The following is an 18,900-nucleotide window of genomic DNA, read 5'->3' on the forward strand; positions in this document are numbered from 1 at the left end:
TGAGATGGTAAAAGATTCCCACCCCTATTCCAAACCTGACTTTCTTTCTTCTGTGGAACACAAAAGATATTTTTAAAAATGTCTGGGTTTTTTTATACATAGAATAACATTTAACGGGGTCCACAGTTGTTTTGGATCCCATTGACTTTTACTGTATGATTAAAAAGAGTTGAAACATTCTTCAAACTATCTTCTTTTGTGTTGCGCAGAAGAAAGAAATGCAAAAAGGACCCCTGCTCGGTGTGCTTGATCACATTGAATGCAGGTCAAGGCAAACAAACACACACCCATGGGTCTGTTTTGGAATTAAAACTAAACTTTACATGCTCAAGATGATTAATTATCCATAAACAATATCATAACATACAAGTCCTAATGTGAAAATTCCTTTGTTAGGGTCTGCTAGGGTAATACACTGACAGTATACTAGACTAGATAAATCGCACAATCTGATCAAGAGCATTTATGCTGTTTGGAAAAGGCGGAGGAAGATGGATCTAGAATTAGTCATCATTACTCTTGCCTCTAGTATCACATTGCCACTGTTAAATACAGTTGGCGAAACACCATCCCTCCATCACAACCTCTTGATTAAGTGTTAATCAATTGGAGCTAAGATAGACAAATTGTGCCTAAATGTTAACCTCATGGTGCTGTACTCAATTATGCTAATAATCTGTTCATTTGATGGTTAATGAAACAACTGAGACCTTGCTCTTGGTATTGATTTCCCATTTGGAGCTCTCTTAAGGGACAAGGTTAGTTAGGCAAGAGGTTGGCTCATTTATCTGATCTAATGATCAATGTCTCAGAGTGATATGCTTACACAATACACAAGAGTGTGATGACAGCTCCTTGGACACACACGCACAAAAAATAGCTGGCTGTTGAACAGCGAGTGCCCTGGTCAACTGTGAAATCTCGCATGTCAATCCAGAAGGACAATAACCCTCTGAGCTCCAACTTGAGTTGCCATGGCAACATTATCTCAGCCCACCACTACCTGGAGCCATTGGACATCCTGATCACAATATCAATCCAATGCACACAGATTAACTTGGAAGCACACTCAGTTACAATTCACACAGAAATTATATTTTGCTTTTAACTCCATATGACTAAGACCTTTTTTAAAGCTAGAAAGCTTTTTAAATACAGTTCAACTGTGCTACTGCTAAAGGCTAACATGCATGCTAGTGCTGATGTCTGAAATGAAATTACTGTTAACTTATGTTTTTTTTTTTTTTTTTAGCTATATAATTACAAGACAATATATTAAAGAATAACACTGCAAGATATTAATAAAAGCATGAAAATGTTTTTTAGGAGAAATGGTAAACGCTTTTCTGGTAAATGCTGTTAACATTTGAAATCTCCAAAACAAACATGCACCTGTACCCAAATGGATCACACCCCTATCTTGATGCCTCCGCCCCCACATTCACGTACACACTTAGCACAAACACTCACGTACACATGCTTTACACATAAACCAAAGCAGTTTGTGTTGCTATGATAATTCAGGTCGAATGTCTATTGTTATTTCGCTTACTGATCGTAACCCTTCTTTTAAAGTTATATTGGCATTTTCCTCTTTTGTATTTTCTCTGCCATCTCTCACTTTCTATAGTCGTTCTGCTAATGTCCGTCTTGTGCACTGAGCTCTCTCTCCGCCCCCATCATGAGTGGACACGCCCCTTACTGCTGATTGGCTACAAGTGTGTTTTAGTGCTCGGTCCGATACACTTTTCAACAGCGTTTTTCAAAAACCGCTTACAGTGCTGCGTAATATTTTAGTGGTAACAGTGATAAATTTTTTTTCCAGTATATTTTAGCGAATACAAAGTTCAAAAGAGCATTTATTTGAAATGGAAAATGTAACATTCATCGTTATATGTAACATTCAAAATGTCTTTACTCTCACTTTTAAACAACTTAATGAATCCTTGCTGAATAAAAGTATTAACAGTATTTCTATCAACAAAAAAGGAGAAAAATCTTTCTGACCCAAAACTTTTTAAATTTGGTTATAGTTTGGTCAGTTAAAGTTTTTTATCACGTATTAATTGTATTTGTAATGACTAAAATTAGTAAAGGCTAAAATGCTTGAATATGACAAAATGTTAACAAATCTTTTGTCAAAACACAATAGCTGTGTGAAAATGTACACTGGTTGCATAAGTTAAAGATGCATAACAATGTAGATTCATCCAGTGGACTGCAGTGTTGTCTCATCTTCACCAGAATGGGTTCAGCCCAAGTGCTGAGTCGAGATCTGGGCCTCATTTCCTGCTGCCCATGCCAAGACTGAAGTGTAATAGAGATGTTTAAAGCATATCTGCTTTGCTTGCATTCCATCATGTGCTGCTGCTAAAATAATAAGGGCACAGGTTACTTCAGGACAACTCCCTTTGAGCCACAATCGCATTGTTGTGATTGGCTCTTTCCTGAGGTTCCCCTTTGCTAAGAGTCGTAACAACTCCGAAAGCCACACTGACCGTATTTACAACACTAGTGACAGATGTTCCTACGAGCCGCACACTTCAAAGTAAGTCATTTTGACAGGAAGAGATTTATGTTCACTCCTTTCAATCCTCAAGACAAGTCACCTGTCTGTTTGTGTGCAAACTCATCCCTTCCAAAAGGCGAAACCCAAACAAACACGAGGACACATGAATATTACATTTCCCAAGATGCCCATGTGTCTATTACTGTGCGTTTATGGTGTTAAACATGGTAAATTGAGTAGACGGGGGAGAGAAACTGTCTCTGTGGGAGTTCTGGAGCCCATCATGCAGTGCTCTAAGAGCTATATTAACTTGTAATCAGATTCCACCAGTTCATTAAGGCTGTCTCCTCGTGCATCCCTTGGATGTTGAGGGAGGTGGCCACTTTTTTTTATTTGTGAAAGAGTCTGGTAGAGCAATGCCCACTGTAAAGCACAGAGCTGTAACAAGCCTGTAGTCTTTGTTCCGAGACTCAGACGCCTGAGGGGAGTTTGCACAAAGACGTGGATTCTGTTAGAAAGTCTTGTCATTTGTGTGGATATACAAGAAGAGAAATGTCAGGAGACTCTGATAGCAGAGGCAGCCTTGGATGTGTGAATGCACTGTATGCAGCTATACGTATGTGTGTGTGTGTTGTACGAGTGAGTGCATGTGTTTGCTAGCACAGCTCTACCCTATAGACATGCAGCAGGTCGCCTAGGTGATGCCGAATGTTCTTTCCTGTCTACAGGTCTCCTTTACACCCGGCATTAATGCATTTTCAGATCTCTGAAATTCGAAGATGGTCTGGAATGTTTTTTGCCCGTATTAAGGACATACATTATTCATTCAAGTATTTTAGGAATTACTATCTGATTAACAGAGCTGTAGGCTATATATGCTTTTTACCTGTATTGTTTACATACATAAATAAATAAAATACACATTAAACTACTTGTAAGTAAAATGTAACGATGTTACTTTGCAAAGAAGTTGTTCGAGCAGTGGTTTCACAGTGTTAAAAAAGAACAACAGATACTGTGGTCTTGTGATTTGCTCAGCAATATCTGATTATTTATGAATTCGACTCATTTTGTCTTTTCAAAGAGAGTTAGCCTAGAGCTATGCTAAGCTATTAACATACTAAACTAAGCTATTAGCTTGAAGGCTAACTAAAAAACACAAAAAGGTAAATGTTTTGCTTTAATAATACAATATGTGATATCTAACTAAATAAACAAAAAATAAAAAGAAACATGAAAAATGTTAATTGATGTCTATTTTTGATTAGGCATCAAGAGTACTAAGTACATCATAAAACGTATTCTTCCAGTTGATGGAGTAGCTTTGGGATCCAAGGGGGATAGGATTCTGAAGGGAGATTTTGGATGTCTATAATGTTTAACAAAAAACTAAGGACAAATCTGTATTTTTCATCTCTAAGTTACTTACTGATGTTTGTTCACAGAAAAAAGCTTAGGCTACTTGATACTGTATTTATCCTGGATTCTCTCAGCTTTCTCTCAGATTTCTTACTACGCTACATTCTGTGTCGCTCACTCTTCACTGCCCTTTTGGTGTAAGATACTAGCCAAAATACAGGCCAGATGCGTTTGTTTACCCTCAGACATAAACCTGAACTGCTTACTGACTGCATACCGTCATGACATCATTGCCTGTTGCATTGTAGCCTGCGCTATTGTTTCGGAGCATTCTAGGTATGGCGCAATCACTGAAAAGGTGAGAGGAGTCACACGCAGCTTTCTCATGCCTTTCTCTTTTTCTCTCTCTCTCTCTCGACTCGCAGACGCCATCAATAACAGGATGTTAATGCTAGACGGAATGCCTGCAGTCCGAGTCAAAGCAGAACCTCTGGAATCTGAGAGAGGGGTAAGAGAACAGTTGTTTTTCATACAAGTTTTGTCCTGACCTCTTATCCATTCTCTTGTACCACCCTCCACTTCTTTCACCCCTCACACGCCCACCCTCTCGCTGTGATACCCCTAATTACTCCCAGGCGTGTGTGTGTGTGGAGCAGCCCTGATGTGGAGAGCCACAGCTGAAACAGGAATGCTCCCAGGGCTTGCAGACAGGGCCACTGCAGCCAGGACAGCCATTTTGGCAGGGCACAAGCACAGATGCAGATACACTGCTGTTGAGAGTCGTTTTCTCTTTTGTGTCATTATTTCTTCATATGCTGCTTACCTAAGTGCGTATATACTCTACATGATCGGCCAGGCACATCTATTAGAATACTGTTCATCTATATATATCAGGGTTTTCAAACAAGCAAGAGGGTGCTAGGGGATCTGTGGAGCATTTCAATGAGAAAAAGTATTTTACATAATGTGTATTTTAGGGTTGTCAAAGTTAATGTGTTAACACATTCATCAAATATGTTTAACATATTTGTAATTAAAAGAAGAAGTTTTGCAAGCTTTTATAAGTATTTTCGGTTCTGTTTGTAATTTATTAATTATGATTTTTTTAATCCTATTAACAGCCATAGCTTCTAACGGAAATAAATAAAAATATATTTGTAGTTATATATTAAACACTGTATATGGGGTCATGTTCAACATTATGTATACATTATGTATAAGTTTGTGGTCAGTAAGATTTAATGCTTTTTTTCAGCAAGGATGTATTCAGTTGATCAAAAGTGACAAAGATGTTTGGTTGGAAAAAATATTAGAAATAAACAGTTTTCATAAATAAAATGTTTTTATTTAAACAGTCTATTCATCAAAGAATCCTGAAAAAACTATATTCAACATTGATAATAATAAGAAATGTTTCTTAAGCACCACATAAACATATTCGAATGATTTCTGAAGGAATTAAAATATATTCAAATAGAAAGCAGTTGTTTGAAATTGTAATAATATTTCACAATATTAGTGTTTTTACTGTTTTTGATCAAATAAATGTAGTCTTGGTGAGTATTTCTCTTTAAAAAAAATAAAAATCTTACCATACAAACAGTTGTGCATCATGAAAAAAATGTGGATATTAATTTGTTTCAAAATAGGGATTGCCATATTCTGTGGTTCTTGAAAGTTTTAAAAGCCCTGAACTGTATTACTAACCTGTCACATTATCATAAGCTTTTGACTCAGCATAGCTTAGTGTATAAATTTGATTCTATTCAGTGAACTCCACATGAATTTCTCACAAAAGCAGATAATGGATAGACAAACCACTTTCTTAAATAGAGAACCTGTTAATAGTTGCGTCTGAGAGCCAACAACGTACCCTCGTTATGTTCTACCTCACAAGCCAGCATATCAACACCTTGTTTCCTTCCTGCGAAAGGCTGGTAGACGTATTTATCCATATGCGTCAAAATGCTGTCGAGCGCCAGGAAGTGTGCAACCTACACAATGACTCTTTGAAGTGCATCTCATTGCTCAAACATGGTCGTCATTCCGGTGGCCACTTGCCAAGACCTTGCTGAGAACGGTTTGCCCCAGTTAATGCCCTCACTTGCTAGACCGAGATTTCATGTAGGATCCTCAAATAAAGTAAAAGTCATCAGTAAAGAGCCAAGGTGGAAAGTACGCGCGGTTGAGGTTTGAAAACCTTTCTACAGAAACAACTTTTTATCACCTCAAAGCCTTTCATTTACATTTCATTCCATATGAAAGGGGGTCATGTGTGCCACTTTCAGTCTGCTATGGTTTACAGTTTCATCTTGTTTTCTTTCCTATTCACATTTAATCTCGAAATGTTGTATGTTGTGGATCAGCCAGTGATACCATATGAATAATCATCAGAGGTGTAAAGAGTACCTGAAAACCATATTTAAGTAAAAGTACAGATACTTTACAGCGAAAAAGACTCCATTACAAGTTAGAAGTCACCAATTTCAGTACGACTAGAGTAAAAGTTGTTAATGTTAAGTAATTTATATTTAACGCCTACATGCGCTGGACATGCTGGTTTCTGCCTTATCATCGGCTGCATGTTCTCATCTCATATGTGAAACGCCGGCGATTCAAGGAGCTGGTTAGAAAGGGTTTGTCCCTTTTGCTTGGAACACAAAAGATTACAGAGGCAGGTTTTTTCAATTAGATAGCGAGTCTGTTAAGCATGATGCTGATTGGTCATTAGAGGCACCTCCCTTCCCTTTCATACAACCCTCATTAGCAGGGTGCTGATTGCATGCTATGCTAATAGAAATTCACTCACTTGGTTTGATTACTACCCTGTCTGTGCAGCTGTGCTGCATTTTTAAAGAATAAAATACTAAAATTGACTAAAAATCTGACCATGTTCAGCATTTATTACAGCAAAAAACAAGATTATGTAAAAATAATAACATGCATTTTATATAAATGTGTTATTTGATTTGCGATCAGGTTAATGGGTGTTTATTATGAACCAGGAGGTTCTCTTGTTTAATTTGATATATGCCTATTTACTCAAAACATTCACCTAGAATACCCGTTATCTTTTTTCAATTGTTAGCCAATGTTTTCATGTGTTTGTTTAATAATGTCTTGCCAATTTGGTTGCTGTTTTAGAACATTTTAATAAATAAGTATTTTTTTTTATCAATATGCTTAAAATACAGTGGAGTTGGTGCAAGGGGTTAATGAGGGTTGGTGAAAAAAAAAAAGCTTTTTTTTTTTTTTTAAATGTAAACTTGTTTGGCCTGCAAGAGAAAATTGACTTGGAGATATTTGCAGACCCTATAATCCCTTAATAGCCTCACCAGTCAATTGAGTAGAGCTGTGAAAAAGTTTCATTGTGCTTTTTCTTTTAGCCCAAAAACTCCTGAAAGAGACTAAATCACCAATGAACCATTGTTGTCAGCACTGTCACACTTTGCAGAAAGGGGTTTCTTTGTTCTTAATATACTGCTCTTTTCCCTGCCCAGTCATATCAGTATTGTAACCCTGACCTTAAGGTCATGTGTCCTGACCTGTGACAATGCCCTCTGAACCCTGAATGACTCCACCTGGGTTTTTACGGGTCATGTCAGCATATTTAATTGCCTGACATTTGTTTGTTTTTGGATTCAGATGCAGTTTTATTGTACCACATTCTGCTGATTCATGGGTCGGTAACGCTCAGAGTGACTCCACTTGTCCGGTGTAAAAATAGTATGAGCTCTGGGGGGAAAACTGTAATTTGCTACAGGCCCACTCAGTCTGCATAAAGAAAAGTGAGTCTATAAACAAAGTCAAGCCGCGATTCTGCAGCAGACCGTTTATCACATCTGCAGTCGCAATTCGAGAACTTTTCCCCTCGTTTTAATGTGCTGCTCTGTCATGATTAGCCGCCTGCTCAGGAGTGATCATTTCACTGTATGCGCTTACTGCAGAATTGAGCGCTTGGTCTGCTAGCACTTTAGGTGTTTTTGAGCAGACAAATATGTGGAGTTGACAGATCCTGTCTCCAAGATGTAGTTCTGATAGTTGAGAAAGCAAAAAAAAGTGAAGCTATGTTTTGTCCATTTTGCGGACCACAATTTGAATGTGCCGGTAATTGTTATAAATTATATTCTGAAAAGTTTTTCTTCATATTTTTGATTAACTGTATATTTTAACTCTTTTCCTGCCATTGAAAGAATTTTACGTCGTTTGACACCACTTCTCCGCCATTGACTTGATTTTCCGATAATCCATGTTTTCACTGTTATGCGGTAGGGGCCTCTATTATGCATCTTCTGAAATAGTATTGAATCTCTGGATCTAAAAACAAGCGGAGAAGAAGCAGAAACATGTAAGCTAACGCGATCAACAAACATTAAACAGCATATAAATCAAAACTGCCTAACGTTAACGAATGAAATGTCGACCCAGGACGAGATATACGACTGTGCAAGCTTTGGGGGTGTTGATGGACTCGATCTGTTTTGATCACTGCTCTGAATCCAAACCGGTGGTGGCCTTTGACAAAAATGAGAATGTCTCAGCTTTTTTTCAGAATGTTGCTTTTTTTTGTGTTGATAAAAACAAATGCATGAAGCTAGAATAAAATGTTTTTTTTTTTAAAAAAAGAAAAGAACAGAGCCTTTGCTTTTAAACAACAAAAAATTTAAGAAAATATTTGGTGGCCATTTTAAAAAAAAATGCTGACAGGGAAAGAGTTCATATTTAAATACAATTTAAAATATAAAAATTAACATAAAATATAATTATTTTTGAAAATGTTTGTTTAAAAAAAATCACTGAATTACTGTCATGATGCACATAAAAAAAAAGAACTCATCAATGAACGTTTGTGTCAGAAATTTGATTGAAGTTTTTTATGTATGTCTTCCTTGCAGTCACCCAAAGTGCACGGCTATCCTGATATGGAGGCGGTGCCAATCCTGCTTAGCAAAGTGAAGGCAGAACCTCCAGAAGACCTGCTCTCATCCGAGCAGTTCCAGACCCAGACGGAGCCCGTGGACCTGTCAATCAACAAAACACGGACGTCATCTCCTTCATCCAACACCTCACCCATTACCTCAGCCTTCTCTCCATCCTCCTCTTCATCATCGTCGTCCTCACCTTCCGTCATCGCCTCCATCTCCGCGGGAATGCCCTCCGTTTTGACACCCGGGCCGTTGGTGGGCTCTTCTCATGGAGTTAGAGGCAAGCAATTTTTGCACATCATCCACCCTGTTCCCCCTTCGAGCCCCAGTAAACTGCCCAGTCAGGTGCACCGTATCCCTGTGGTGGTGCAGTCGCTGCCCCTTATGTACACCACAGCCGTACGCTCTCCTTCCACCCTCAACTCCACCATCATGTTACCTCTCCTGGACGAGGCCAAGTGCCTGGGCAAAGGTAAGGACCTCATTTTAGATTGATTCCAGTTGATTCATTTTTCATACAGTTAAAAAGTAAGTTGATTCCTTCATTTGAAAAGTTGGAGGTTTGCAACTTAACAGTTTGAGAATTACTTCATTGATCACCAACTGTGCCCCTGGGTGAAGCACTTAACAACAACCCGCCCCAAGGGGAATGCTGAAATCAAATGAAATTTTGATCACAGGGGAAAAGAAATCAGCTGGAATGGGGAAAAAATGAAAGCTGATTAAAAGAATCTGTTTCGGATTTGTTTTTAACAGACTAGCTTCAGACAGCAGAATCTCTCTGTCCTTTCTTCACAATAAAGCACCACACTCATAATGACATGCAGATATGGGTTGATTGTCCTCAGCTGCCTGTGTACTTCCTGCTGTTAGGGAGTATGTGATGTGTGTCAGGCCTTGCATACGCATTGCTTCTGAAGTGGAGGGCATATAAACTAAAAGCCTAATTCCAAATCAAGCAAGCAGGGTGGGGAATTAATTCCTACCACCATCCAAATGCTAGTACTGTTTGGAGAGTGGCGGGTCATTTTGATTGATGTACCAGCCAATATGGCGGTCCACCTGCGAGCCATCTCAGATTGCCATTTGACGAAAAAATATGGTTGCTTTTTTAAAGAAAAGCATGTTTGTTGAAGTAATATTTGATTTAGATTTGGAAGTCATTTGAAAAGCTGACAAGGTGCATGTTGTCCCTATATACATTATTCAAGATATTCCTAGCACTTTGCTGCTTAACACACCCAAGCATGTGAGGTATTTTCACACTTGCTTCATTTCATCTAAAATTGCAGTATACTGCGTAAATGCTAATAGTGAACTAATAGTCTTTCACGTATGGACCAAAAATTAGATGAAAGGAAAAATGAAAACACTAAGAGAACTAATTTCTTTTTCACTTTGTTGAAACATTTTTTTTTTTAATTTGAAAGGTCAGAATTTCGTTCTTTTTAAAGAGGACTCAAATGTGAAAACACAATTGAGATTACAGCTACAGTGGAGAGATGTGCTTTTTACATTTGTTCAAGTTCACATATGGTTGTTTCTTCAACTTTTGCCACTTTTATATCCCAGTTTTTATTATACGTCTAGCCCACAGTTGCGGTGTAATTTTGTCTTTTTTTTTTTTTACCTCAAACAACAATTTTGCCCATAATAATGTTTTATATATAAGTTTGTGTACTCGTTTACCAAGGACACAACAGTGTTCAGTGAGGAATGAAACATGAGACATGATGTGTAGAAAAAAAAAACCCAAAAGAAAATGGTATGTACCATAATTTTATTATAGTAATTTCAATTACATTATGTGTATTCAGGATACATAATGTGTTAGCTGTGAAAATAGCCGTAGCAAGATTAAGGTGTCTTTTTATTTTAAAAAAAGAAGCTCAAAATGTCCTCTCCACCACAAAATTGTGAAATGTTAAGAAAAAAAATGACAAAAATTGTCCTGGAATGCATGTTTGGCCTCTGTTGGACATTGTTAGTAGACAAATTTACTAGTGAGAGAAAGAAAAGTCTAACTAAAAGTCAACAGGGCCAAAAGTGCCCATAGTTTAAGAAACATCCATATATAGGGAGTTGTATATGTTTATATTGAATAAATAAAAGTCCCCACCCTACAGCTACTGTAAGGCCCACAGTTATGCAGTATCTTAAGACACTAATCATCCTTGGATGAATGTGGTTTCTTCAAATGTAGGATCTGTGTCATTGTCTCAATTCCAAGGTCATGCAGAAAGGTCCCACATGCCCTAATCAGAAGCACACATCTTGCATGGTGCGTTCCCAAACTCTCGAGACCTCACCGGACTGCTGTTTATGGTTGGTTTCCTGTAGGGCGAGTTTTAATACTCTGGCAGTAAGCCATGATGTTCTGGGTGTTGCTGTCAAATGGTGTTCGGCCCGAGTGGAGGGCACAAGGGAGCTGTTTGTTGCTCAACCTCTTGTTTATCTGGGAAGGGTGTCTGTCCCAAATGGTTGGGCAGGGCTGGGCATCCTGTTAGAAGGAGGATTTAAATACTGGGTGTCTCGCTCAGCTTCAGATGAGGAAAGAAAGGAAAAACAAGGTTTGCATAATGGGGTGGGGCGGATATTGAAGATGGGTGGCACCGCGAGCAGTCAGGCACATAGCAACATGGACTCCACCCAGAGAGCTCCGAAACAGCACAGAGGAAATGGGGTCAGACCTGGGCGGGGTCAACAGGGTAGCAGACGGTGAGATGCTTACATGATAGTGAGACAGTTACATTTTACCACTATATTGAGACACCAGTATGCACCGATCAGCACTTACATGTAAATGTTTTCATCATGGCCAGTGACAGCTGGAAACACAATGGACAGCGCACACTTTTACATGCTCACGCATACTCGTGTACAGGTTGCCAGGGGGAGGTGGGAGGGGGTGTGCCCTTCTCCACAGCTCTGTCTCCGGCTGAGTTACCATGGAAACAGGCTATGGCTGGAAACAACAGGAGAAAGAAACCATGGGGTTTGCTTCACCACCTCTTATGAACTCTCGCTTTTGTCATTGCCTTTATATGGTCGTTTTTAAGGAATATCCATGCAAGCTATGAACTGTAGGTAGCTTGAATGGATTATGGTGGAAACAGTCATCAGAGGGAGTACAGAGACAGGCCATTTTATTTGTGAATGCTGTCTATAATATCTGTCTATACTATCGAGTAAATTCAAAATTATAATTTTTTTTAAAGGTGGTTTTTCATGATTTAGTCTTGCATATTTTAGTTTAGGTATATAGCACATTAAAAAGTGCAGCACAAACTAAAAAGACAAATAAAATGAAATAAAAAAAATACAATTTCAAAAATATAATGCAAATAAGAAGTTATCAAATATTTGAGTGCATTAAAAATAATCAGGGGAATCAACAGTATACAAATATGATTCTGGATCTGTTTTAAACATTGATCTTGTATCATAATGTAATGTAGAATATAGTGTTTTGAATTGTTTTGCATTATACAGATGTTGTAATCTGCAATCATATGCCATAACTGATTTGTGTCTGCAATGGAGTAGACACAATGGAGAAGGAGAGAGAAAAGCTCCAGGCTCTTGTAATGTGTCCAATTAATCTTTCAATGAAATCCTCCGTTAGTTTTTGCTGAGCGTTTGTGGCTAAAGTGGATGTTTAAGCTACCCTTGCAAAAGGCATAGAAACAGCTTATGGCTAACGGTAAAAAGCAATAGGTGTGAAGCTAGACCAGTGCATGTGATGTTTACTTAATGGTTCTTTACTAGTAAGTTGCACGTCAAAAGTGGAGTGCTGGTCTGTTCTCACAGGATTGTATGTACACTACTGTTCAAAAGTTTTGGCTCTGTTAGATTTTTTTAAATATTTTGGAAAAATCTCTTATGCTCGCCAAGGCTGCATCTACTTGATCAAAAATACAGCAAAAGTATTGCAAAATATTATTATAATCTGTATATATATGATTATTATATCTGTAATCATGTTAAAGTTTTTAATGTCACTTTTGGCCAATTTAATGCATTCTTTCTGAATGAAATAATTGATATAAAATAATAAAATCATGCTGAGTACAAACTTTTGAGATTTTTTTTTTTTTTTTAAACATTATCAGCGTGTAGTTTGAGTGTTTTTTGCTGAGGTGCATTGTCTGCAGTGGCAGCTCAAAAAAAATCATGGCCCTCAAACATTTTACGTTTTACACCGAAATGCTTCTGAGATCAAATAACTGACATCTTAAGTGTTCCCATCATTCATACAGATTTTCATAAATTGGCAGCATAACTATGTCCAACACCCAAGAAACAAAGGGTGAGTGGCAGCACAGTGCTGTTGTCTTTAGACGCTCTCCGGGCATCTGATCGCCTGTGCTGGTGACATGCCCGCAGGACACACCGCCCTAGGCTGATTGGGAGACAGCACGGACACCTCTGATCCGGGATCAGGTCTGACAGACTGCTGAGAGAGCAGCGAATTAGAAGCGTAGCCCTGCAGCCTGGACTAACCCACATAATATTAACAAAGCTTTGAGTCAGGGAGAATGCTGCTCTCAATCTGTGGGGAATGAGATACAGTAATCAGAGACGGGTGTTCTGTGACCGCCAGTCTAAAACACTGACATACAGCAAGACATATGCAGGAGTGTCTGAATTAAAAACCTGTAATTGATGACAAACTCACAAACAAGCACACGCCTGAAATGTATCATATGCTATTAAAATACACGATGTCTTCGTATTACATTATGTCCGAACCAGGACATGATAAAGCATCAATATTTTTCCATTTATGCATTCGGTAGTTGCTTCTAATCAAGGTTTACTTTTTTTTTTTTTTTTTTTTTTAAGGCTAATAACTGTATGTTCTGATTGTCTGGGATTCTGTCACTTCATACCATTGTTGTTATTGTTAACTAAAACTATTAAGAATCCTTTACAATAATTGAAATAAAGCTGAAATATAATCAAATATAAATATTAAATGAAAACCTTAAAATAATTGTTGCCTTGGCACCTAACTGAAATAAATAAGTTTAAGTACTAAATTACTTAAAACATTTTAAATAAAAATAACAAAATTGCTACAAATAAAATGTCTGAAAAGTTGCAAATATAAATAATGAAGGCACGATAATGTTTCCAAGACAGTTAATGTGACCTTAATACAATTAACAGAAAAAAAAGTTGAAATCTGTTCGTTTGAATAAAAATCAACCCCTGGGACATTAAGGTGCCAAAAGTTGAAGAAACACCCTGAAATGCTGTGCTAATTCCTGCTCGGCGTCATGTAGCATATTGTGAGCTTCTGAATGGGAATGAGAATGTCCTCGGGCAGAGCGCATATTACAGTCATGTAACTAACCTCCTCCTCTGTTGTTCTCCCCCTGCGGCAGCACAAACAGACCCCAATGGCTTGTCACCAAGACAAATCAAAAGTGACAGTGATGATGACGACCTGCCAAACGTGACCTTGGACAGTGTTAATGAAACAGGATCCACAGCGCTGTCTATAGCACGAGCAGTGCAGGAGTGAGTATCCTCCAAAGACACACTCTCACAAACACACCAGCATGCACTGGAAATCAAGCTCCAACATATGCAGACTGACAATCCTCTGCTAGAAAATTGTATCGACGTACTGCTAACAGTCAATTTGGAGATTCTGCTTTGTAGTTTGACTTTAAAGTAGTGGAACCAAGGCCCCCCTTAGTCCAAGATTCAAAGGCCCTTCCATCTGCTGATATGCACTTGTTGTCATAAAAAATAAATAAACTAAAAAATATGATGATAGTTTAATGTTGTACATCTGGATTTTTAGTGTATTGTTTTAGCATTTTAACTAGGATTTTGTTAATAAAACTAATTAATTTTGTTCATAGACAGGGTTTATGTTAAGCCAGGAGTAGGCCTTTCAATTAGGACATTTAAGTAGCTTTTATAAATGTGCCTTAAAAAAAATTAGAGACAAAACAAAGGCACTGACATATTTTAAGGTATGTCAGTGCAAGTTGCTTTCAGTTAAAACAGTTAAAACATGCATTTTAGTCTGGGACTTGGCTTAAGCCTTGTCTGTGAAACCAGGGGTTAATATAAATAATTTGAATACTTATTGGGGCCCCCTGGTTAAGAACCACTGCTTTAAAGAGGTTGTTCACCCAAAACTTATAATTTATTTACAGTTTTGTGTTGTTCCCACTGTTTGACTTTCTTTTTCCTGCGAAACATAAAAAAGATATATTTAAAACATGTATTTGTGTTTATTTTTGTCTGTACAGTGAATGTCAGTGGGGTCCAATCAGTGTTGTTTTAAACCTCTTTGACTTTCACTGTATGGAGAAACAGTTGACACACTCTTGAAAATATCTTCTTTTGTGGTCCCCAGAGAACAAAAAGTCATGCAGGTTTAGAACGACAAGAGTGTGAATTAATGATCATTTTTGGATGAACTATCCCTTTAATTTATTAAACAGTTGGAAATGAACACCTTCTATCAAAAGACTTGTGCAAACTGTGAAGCGTTTCCTTAAATGCCATTCTTTGAAATACCAGCTCTTTGGTAACATTAGCTGTCATCTCCCATTCTTGTCTGCACAACTCCACGTGTCTTTACTCAGATGAGGTAGTCGTCCCATTAAAGACAGTGACATGATCAAAACCAGAAGACTCTCAAGCCTGCAGGCTGTAAAAAACACAGTCTAGGACTTCTCCCAAAGAGTTTTCCATGAGCCAGCCCCCTACCAGCACCCTGTCGTCTGCCTGTTATTTAGGCAAATGGTTTGGAAAGTATTCCTGGATTCCTCTGTATGTCAGAGCTCATGCACTGATACCGTGCAAATGTTTCCCTTTGCTCCGAATGTGATGCGAACGAACGGTACTAGGACTTTGCCCCCCAGTGCAGCAGAATGCCAAAACACAGTTTAACCAGGTTTGCAAGAATGGTGTTATTGGGAGAGCTGCTGCTTTTGGCTGTTTACAGAGAGAGTGAGAGAGAGAGAGAGATGGAGAAAGAGGTCATGTGTGCAGCTGTGTTCATTCTAGCATGTGAAATAAGATAACATTGTGGGCAGCGTCACCATAAAATACTCTGATAGCATGGCGGACTCAATGGACATGAACAAATAAGCATTTATCACATCAAGGAAGTGTTTGATGAAGAATATTGTCATTTAACTGGGTCAGTGTTTTTTGCGCAGTAATCGAAGCGGAAAATACGAAATGCTGGGCAATAAAATGCAGTCTAAACTGAGACCAGAGCGTCTAACGGTAGGAGTGATGCCTTCCCTTTGAGGGGTGAGTTTGTGGACGCATAGGTTGGCTGGCACCGTGAAGCCCGCGGGACTAAAATAACCGGGCTCACGGACCTGTCAGAGGCCGACCCAAAATTACTCAGTCTCCACTATAAGACTGTCCTCAACACCAGACGAGCCAATTTAGGAGACAGAGAACTGCTAGCTCTGCACTTAATTTAAATATCCATGCTGCTAAAGAAGCCGTCCATTACATCGGGGCACTCTGAGCGAGAGGCCAGATGTGTTATGTGCTGATATCTGGCTTTAACTTACTGATATCAGTTTCAGAAGAACAGATGAAAAGCCTGTCCAACTTTCACATCTCTGAGTGACAAATGCATCTACTGTATGTGGGTTGCTGTATTTTGTGTGTTCAAAACAGCCTCTGCTAAATCTATGAATCCCTATGGGAAAGGGACTATAATATCGTTAAAGTGGCCGTGGCAGGTTCATTTGGGTCCCTCGAGTCCCAAAGGGTCATTCGGTCAGACAGGTTGGGAGTGTGGCTACACACACACAGACACACATGCAACTACACACTTTCAGTTCTTTTAGGACAGAAACACACTTGCATGTTCCTGCATTACTGCGGCATTATCAAACTTCAGTATTAAGGATGCATGATTATATTAATTATTATTTACTGCTGTGGCCTATTTTAGATATTTATTGACTTATATTGGATAGTTTTGCCATCGACTAGTGCTGACTAATTCATATAGTAGATTATTAAATATAAATAATAAATATGAATATTTTATCAATACTAAGTGAGCTATCCTTTTATGTCTAGACTCTAGAGACATGCAGTAGTCTAACCTAATCTCTCCCTCTCTCCCTGGTTCTTCACTGTCATTCCTTTCTGAAGCCTGCTTTCTCTTTGTGGGATTGCAGGATGAGATGCAGGTCTTGTTGTGACAAATGTTTAGGGGAGCGTATCAGAGAACACCCGGAGCCCTCAGCAGAAAGCTTACTTCGCTGGTCACTCTGAAGGGAGAGCTGAGACAAAAGGAGCTCAATTCAGTCTTATTTGAAACATTTCAGAACCAAACAATTCATACACCCCACCCCCAAACACACAGACAAAAGCACAAAGCCAGGATGACAGGTTTATGCAGGGTTTACACAAGAGCTGTTTCAAAGGTCTAGGCATCATCTGGGCTGCAAAGCTCTTCTATGTTCTACAGTAAGTGACGGCACTAGCATTATGTTGGACATGGATGGATCAGTGGCTGGACATGGACAAAGGCTTTGATTGAACTAAAATTGTATATAAAAGCGAAGAAAAAAGTGGGGTATAAACTAAAAGTAGCTCGGTCCTCATCGTGCTGGGGGATGTGAGGGTTGGGCTGGGCAAAATAGGGGTCCATCCAACCAGGAGGTCATCCTAGAACCCGCCTGGTGTTGTCGCACCAGAATCTAGAGGACACCTGGTGCCTACAGGGAGGACGGCAGATGTGTGAGACTGGATGACAGTCCTCTTGGCCAGATGTTTATTACATTATAGATTTAAATTAAAGATCTTCTGAAAATGGATTTAGCTGATATCAATATCTTAATATATAATTATATGATAATAAATCATTTTGGATTTTAAAGACATTAATACTTTTATTCAGCAAGTGTCAAGGACACATTCAATTGTAAAAAATAAAAAAAATATTACAAAAGTTTTCTATTTCAAATAAATGCTGAATAGGCTGCTGAAAATTCAGCTTTGCCTTGACAGGATTTCAATTCCGTTTTAAAATGTATTACAATAGAAAACAGCTTTTTAAAATTGTAATAATATTTCACAACATTTTATTGTATTTTTGAACAAGAAAAAAAATGCAGCCTTGGAAAATCTTACCGGCCCTAAAATGTTGAACGGTAGTGTGTTTATATTCATTTTAATATTTAATTTCCCTCATGTGTTTGTGAGCTGTAATTATAAAGTAATTTTTTTACGTTTTTTTTTTTTTTTTTTTTTTTTTGATGTGTAGCTTTGGCTGATTGAATAACATAATATATTGGTCGACGTCTATTGACAATGCACCTGATTTGAGAAGGACAATAAGGGAAGAGTCGTCTGTACAGTACCTGTCAGGTGAATATATATTTTCAAGTCCACGATTCAGACTACTGTATCACTATTTATGTCAGTGGCGTCCCCTCTGAAATATATTAGACTGTAAACATCCTGTGAGAGTTCTTTCCACTGTAAATCCTGTCACTCCCTTCATGCTCCCTCACTCCCTCCAAGCTCTCCTTCCAACATCAACCCCCCTACATTTTTATCTTGCCACCAACTTTCATTCTCACAGAAACTCTCTGTGACTCTCTTTCGCTGTAATTTATCTGAGAGAAAAAAACAACCTGTTTGGCTCATTGCCTCTTTCTCGGCTTCTCTTTGTCTCCTCTTCTCAATTTCACTTCTCCCCTCCTGGGTCTCTTACTCTCTCTCTCTTTCACTCTCTGTGTGCTTTTGCTCGAGGCAGCGAGAGAAAGTTCAGCCTCATTTCTCACACATTGGCTCATTTCCGCTAGGCCTTCGCTTGGCAGCGCACCAACACCAACAGGTGACCCAGGAGCAGAGGAGAAACAGGAAGTGGGCTGCGTGTGGTGGAGACAGTTCACTGGAGGGGTTGTCTGGCTCCGCCCCCCCCCCCCCCCTAGGCCCAGCCCATGCCAATCAGCAAAGCAGGGGACATACAGCTCTTATTACCTTAGAAGGGAAGGCGAGCGAGGACAATGTAATGTAATTAGGCGCTCCTCTCTGTCTCTACCTATGGGAGAAATGGAACAAAACGACTAGTACACTCTCTCGCTTTCAAACACA

The 18,900-nt window shown here is 38.7% G+C and overlaps 1 protein-coding gene across 2 annotated transcripts in view; it reads left to right on the forward strand.

The window, feature by feature from the left end:
- Nucleotides 1-18,900, forward strand: part of LOC308686475 (Krueppel-like factor 12) — a gene marked incomplete at its 5' end in the record, with an annotated part of 39,630 nt that overhangs the window by 17,768 nt on the left and 2,962 nt on the right. The window contains 3 exons of one of the 2 annotated variants that reach the window (XM_081394894.1): nucleotides 4,294-4,376; nucleotides 8,764-9,265; nucleotides 14,184-14,319. In XM_081394894.1, coding sequence (XP_081251020.1) covers nucleotides 4,311-4,376; nucleotides 8,764-9,265; nucleotides 14,184-14,319 — 704 coding nt within the window. Of the gene's footprint in view, nucleotides 1-4,253; nucleotides 4,377-8,763; nucleotides 9,266-14,183; nucleotides 14,320-18,900 lie in introns of those variants that run through there. The other variant, XM_081394893.1, reaches the window with a different exon arrangement.

This window comes from Scardinius erythrophthalmus (genome assembly GCF_964197995.2).
Source record: "Scardinius erythrophthalmus genome assembly, contig: HAP1_SCAFFOLD_303, whole genome shotgun sequence".
Lineage (NCBI taxonomy): Eukaryota > Metazoa > Chordata > Actinopteri > Cypriniformes > Leuciscidae > Scardinius > Scardinius erythrophthalmus.